We start from the raw sequence: 4,722 nt of genomic DNA, 5'->3' as shown, positions 1-4,722 counted from the left end.
CCCCCCCCCCCCCCTCCTCCACCGCGCATTTCCCTTCCCCGCTCGCCTCCCTTCCCATGACATACACGCGCCTGCCTGGGCAACGGGCGCAGCGCCCGGCCTGCCTGCTGGTCCTGGCCCTGCTCTTGGCCCTTCTGTCGCTGGCGCACCTGCCCGGGCCGGCCGCCGCTGGCGCCGCCACCGAAACGTGCGCGCCCCGTAGCTGGCATCCCCCGGCACCGTGACCCCGATGCGCGCTGCTGACCCCCCGCCACTCCACGTACCCTCCCCCTCCCTCCCCCCTCCCCCTCCCCTGGGTGTGCTCTTCCCCCGGTCCCAGCACCGAGGTGGTGTTCCTCCGGCCAAACACCGATCCCGCCTCGCGGCGAGCCTTCTCCGGCAAGCTCCTTCGCGAGGGTATGCGCCCTTGTTGCCGTTGCATGCGCCCCGGCTGGCCACCTGCTGACATCCGCACACACACACACACACACGCACGCACATGCGCACAGACATGTGCGGCCCGATCACGGCCGCGGCCCACGTCCGCGCCACGCCGGTACCCGGGCCGGCCGGCCCCACCGCGGCCCCCGCCCGGCCGGCCATTGTGACCCCTGTCCGGCGCGACGGGAGCTTCGTCTTGTGCGTCTCCCCCTTGCCCATGGGGCTCCTCCTGCCGGACCCCCCTCCCCGCCCTCCTCCTCGCCTGCTCGCGCGCCCCGGGGCTGACTCGCGCCTGTCCTCGCCCCCCTGCGCCCCTGCCCCCCGGCCAGCGACTCGCTCGATCGCCAGGCCGCATACATTCTCGAGGTCCAGGGGGCCGGGTGCCTGTACCCCCCCTGGCGGGTGTTCCCCGATGCGCAGGCCCTGGACGCGGCGCCGATGGTGGTGCAGCTCCGGCCGACCGGGCTCTTCCGGCCCTTCCGTGCGCGCACCTCCTCCTGGACCCTGTACGGGATTGCCACGCACCCGCTCATGCTGTCCCTGGGCCTGCCCCTGGGCATGATGTGGCTCAGCTCGCTCATCTTCAACTCCATGGATGTGGAGGAGATGCGCCAGGCCCAGGCCGAAATGGCCAGCCTGGTGCGCGGGTCCCTCGGGGGCGGCGGGACTGGCACGCCGCCGACGCCGGCCATCGGCCCGGCCGACGCCGGCCCCCGCCCCCCGGCCGTCCTGTCCCAGGGCCCGGCGGTCGGCCTGTCCGCCCCCCGGCGCCGTGCCGGGCATTGAGCCGGCGCCGGCCATCCAATGGAAATGCCCTCCTCCCCGCCGTGGGTCGTTGTGTTGCCGGCCATTGTTTGGCCTCCTGCCTTCGGGAAGCGCGTCACCACCGGGCGCTTGCATGCGGCTGCCTGTGTGGCCCCGTGCATGGCCCGGCTGCCTGTGTGGCCCCGTGCATGGCCCGGCTGCCTGTGTGGACCCGTGCATGGCCCGGCTTCCTCGCGCCAGTGCACACCCACCCGCCCACCCACACACACACACACACACGCACACACTCCTGGCTGTCGGCGGCAAGTGAGACGGGGTCTATATTGGGGGAGGGGGGAGGGAGGAAGCAGCCCACACACACACACACACACACCGCAGGAAGATGGCGGAGGGGAGGGCAGACTGAAGAACGGTTCTCAGGGGGGAGGGGGAGCAGGAGAGGCAGCACGCGGATGCTCCTCGACCCCGGCCCCCGCGCCGCCCCTTCCGCCCCCGGCGCGATGTGCACGTGTGTGGGCGCGCGCGCGCGCAGGGCAACGCACACCGCGAGCGCAGCCGGGGCATATGTGAAAAGGGAGGGAAGAGGGAGGGGAGGAAGGCGAACAGGCAGGCGACGGCCGGCCGACACTGACAGGCACGGCCGTCTCCCTGCCTACTTTCTTTCTTGTCTCGGCGGCACACGCGCGCGCGAGGCCGCACGGCCCCCGCGCACGCAGGGGCGTGGGCCTGGCAGGACACAGAAAGGACGGAAAGGGAGAGCGACGGAAGGGGGCGCGGCGCCAAGGAGCATGCAGACACGCGCGCGCGCACACACAAACACAGGCACGGACACAGGCGCGGACACCGCGGCTCGGGTACTGCCAGGAGGGAGCATGTGCGCGTATGGGGGGGGGGGGGGGGCACGCAGCACGCGGTTGGAGGCTTGCGCGTCTCACACATATGGCCGAGGGAGACGGGGCAGAGATACACAGGGGGAGGGGGGGGGCGAGCGGCCCCCGCCGATACACGGGGGCCGGCGCGCATGTCGCCCCCCTCAGGACGCCGGGGCCGAGACCTCCATGCGCGCGAAGGCCTCCTGGCAGCCGGCGGTGGCCGGGTCATCGTCGGCCCGGTCGCCAGCCGGCAGGGGGCGGTCCGCCTCGGCGGCCAGCTGCTTGGACGCCGGGGCAACCGGCAGCGCCTCGCCCGCCGGCGAGGGGCCGCCCTCCTCCGAGGAGGCCGGCGGCAGGGCCGCCGTCGCCGCGGTGGCCGTGGGCGAGGGCGGCGCCTGCGCCGCGGCCTCGGCCGAAGTGGGCGAGGTGCTGCCGCTGCCGCTGCCGGCGGCGCGGCTGGCAGCGCGCGCGGCGACGGCCGCCTGCGCCGCGGCCAGCTCATCCGGCCGGGCCGGGCCAGCCAGGGCCAGGGCGCGGACCGGGCCCATGGCCGCGCCCTGCGGCACTGGCCCCGGGTCTACCCCGGCCAGGGCCAGCGCCGCCAGGCGCAGGTACTCGTCATTCTGCCCGAAGGGCGCCGGGTCCGGGCCGCAAAGCATGATGTCCGCCTCGATGTCGGCCATGGGCGGGTTCTCCTCCGGCCGGGGCAGGGCCAGCGCCGCCTCCGGGGTCAGGTCCGTCTCCGGCACAGCCTGCGAGTACTGCGTGGCCGGCAGGTGCGGGGGCGCCTGGCCGCCGGGCCACCGGGCCCGGGTCCGGGTTTCGGCCCGCGCCAGGCACGCCAGCTCCGCCGGGGTCAGGTACCGCCGCAGGAGCAGGTCCACCAGGGCATCGGACCGGCCGCCGTCCGGCTCCACGGTCGACTCCTTCGGGGGGAAGGCCGTGGCGTCCGGCCGGGCGAAGGTCGGCCGGGCCAGCTCCGCCACCGCGGCGATCTCCGCTCGCCGGCGCACCCACCGCCGGTAATTCTCGGCCGTCATGCCGGCCGCATTGGACATCGGCACGGTGACATCGCCGCAGCCGGAGCCCCCGGCCCCGGGGAGGGCCCCGGCCCCGGCCGTGGCCCGGCCACACTCGCAGGGGAGCCCCGCCGGCCCGGCGTCCGGGTCGGCGCCGTGCTGCTGCTGCTGCTGGGGGTCATCGGCCTTGCCGCCGCCGCCGCCGCCGCCGCCGCTGCTGCCCGGTCCCCCACCGCCGGCGGTGTGGGACTCGCCCGGCTTGCCGCCCGGCCCCCCGGCGGCAATGTGCACGCTGTCCTCGATCAGCAGCGGCAGGAGCTCCAGGAGCTCCGAGCAGCGGTGGTCCTCCAGCCAGGTGGTGATGGGGATCGAGTAGGCCGGGTGGAAGGCATACGAGGCCGGGGAGTTGTCGATCAAAATGCAATCCCCCAGCGGCCGGCCCAGCCGTGACAGGTCCTTCACATACTGGTCCCGGTAGAGGGAGCATGCCTCGCGGAAGAGCCGCGACGTGATGACCCCGGTGGGGTCCAGCCGGTCGAGCACCGGGTCGGCGTACTGTGTGTATGTGTGTGCGCGAGAAAGGAGAGCCATCGCGCGGGCGGGCGGCGGCACGCATGGAGTCGCGTACGGACATGCACGGGCATGCACGGGCATGCACGGGGTCACATACGGAGACATGCACGGACATGCACAGACATGTACGGAGTCACATGCGAAGACACGCACGGAGACACGCACGGAGACACGCACGGAGACACACACGGAGACACACACGGGCGCACACACCGCAAGGCAAAACGGAAAGACACAGCATCATCAAGTCAGAGACATGCACAAGCATACGCACCCGCGCGCGCGCCGAATGCCCAGCCAAGGAACACCCCAACAGCGACGCACCTTGGCCAGGCTGGCCGTGTAGACCACAACCTCATAGTGCTTGGCCACGGCCAGCAGGAAGGCATCGACATACGGGCGCTTGCGCACATGGACCCGGTGCGTCTGGCCCTCGATCTCCACGGGCACGCTGAAGTCCGGCCGGTCGACCGGCCGGAAGGACGAGTGCACCAGCGTCTCGTCCAGGTCCAGGACCAGGACCTTGCGCCCGGCCCGGTGGGCCGGCACATCCCCCAGCAGGTTCAGCGACGTGGCCAGACACTCGCCGTCGGCCGGCCCGCCGGCCCCGGCCGTGCCGGACACCGCCGCCGCGCTGTACCCGACACTGGCCAGCGGGTTGCTGCTGCTGCCGGGACCGGCGGCCGCGGAGTAAATGGGTGACCCGGCGGCCGGGGGGGCCGCCCCGCCGGGGTTCGTGCCGTCAGGCGTCGCCATGGCGCCCTTGGCTTGGTGTTGGGCCTGCTGCGGGGGGTGGTGCTCCGGGCTGGCCGGCGTGTGGGGGGGGAGGTGGGCCGCCGTCTTCGGGGCGCCGGGCTGCTCGCTCAGGGGGATGTGCTGGCCGGCCGAGCTGGCCGATGCCGAGGATGCTGTCCCGCCGGCCTTGCCGTGGGGGGTGGTGTGGGATCTGGTAGATTGGCTGCTTTCCGAACTGCCTCCGCAACAGAGAATGGAGAAAAGCCGCGCGGACATGCCTCTGTGCGTGCGTAGCGCGGAGACTGGGTCGGCGGCGAGGGGGGGGGGGGGGGGGGGGG

The 4,722-nt window shown here is 73.6% G+C and overlaps 2 protein-coding genes across 2 annotated transcripts; one reads left to right on the top strand and one right to left on the bottom strand.

The window, feature by feature from the left end:
* Window positions 1–6: 6 nt before the first annotated feature.
* Window positions 7–1,463, top strand: H696_02735 (hypothetical protein). Its single transcript, XM_009496640.1, has 4 exons — window positions 7–187; window positions 320–396; window positions 489–618; window positions 750–1,463. Exons 1-4 carry the CDS (start codon window positions 57–59, stop codon window positions 1,204–1,206), a joined length of 795 nt encoding a protein of 264 aa, XP_009494915.1. The 5' UTR covers window positions 7–56; the 3' UTR covers window positions 1,207–1,463.
* A 629-nt stretch (window positions 1,464–2,092) lies between these two features.
* Window positions 2,093–4,699, bottom strand: H696_02734 (hypothetical protein). Its single transcript, XM_009496639.1, has 2 exons — window positions 3,974–4,699; window positions 2,093–3,631 (listed from the first exon to the last, which is right to left on the bottom strand). The coding sequence occupies exons 1-2, from the start codon at window positions 4,658–4,660 to the stop codon at window positions 2,219–2,221; spliced, it is 2,100 nt and encodes a 699-aa protein (XP_009494914.1). The 5' UTR covers window positions 4,661–4,699; the 3' UTR covers window positions 2,093–2,218.
* Window positions 4,700–4,722: the final 23 nt, after the last annotated feature.

Source organism: Fonticula alba, assembly GCF_000388065.1.
Source record: "Fonticula alba strain ATCC 38817 unplaced genomic scaffold supercont2.4, whole genome shotgun sequence".
Lineage (NCBI taxonomy): Eukaryota > Rotosphaerida > Fonticulaceae > Fonticula > Fonticula alba.
This window is presented reverse-complemented; position numbering and strand designations above follow the sequence as displayed.

Excerpts from the sequence above, each read along its gene's own strand:
- H696_02734 (XM_009496639.1), bottom strand. The coding sequence starts at position 4,660 with ATGTCCGCGCGGCTTTTCTCCATTCTCTGTTGCGGAGGCAGTTCGGAA. Across the intron at positions 3,632-3,973 it reads ACACGGCCAGCCTGGCCAAG|TACGCCGACCCGGTGCTCGA; the intron begins GTGCGTCGCTGT and ends ACATACACACAG.
- H696_02735 (XM_009496640.1), top strand. The coding sequence starts at position 57 with ATGACATACACGCGCCTGCCTGGGCAACGGGCGCAGCGCCCGGCCTGC. Across the intron at positions 188-319 it reads GCTGGCGCCGCCACCGAAAC|CACCGAGGTGGTGTTCCTCC; the intron begins GTGCGCGCCCCG and ends CCCCGGTCCCAG. Across the intron at positions 397-488 it reads CGGCAAGCTCCTTCGCGAGG|ACATGTGCGGCCCGATCACG; the intron begins GTATGCGCCCTT and ends ACATGCGCACAG.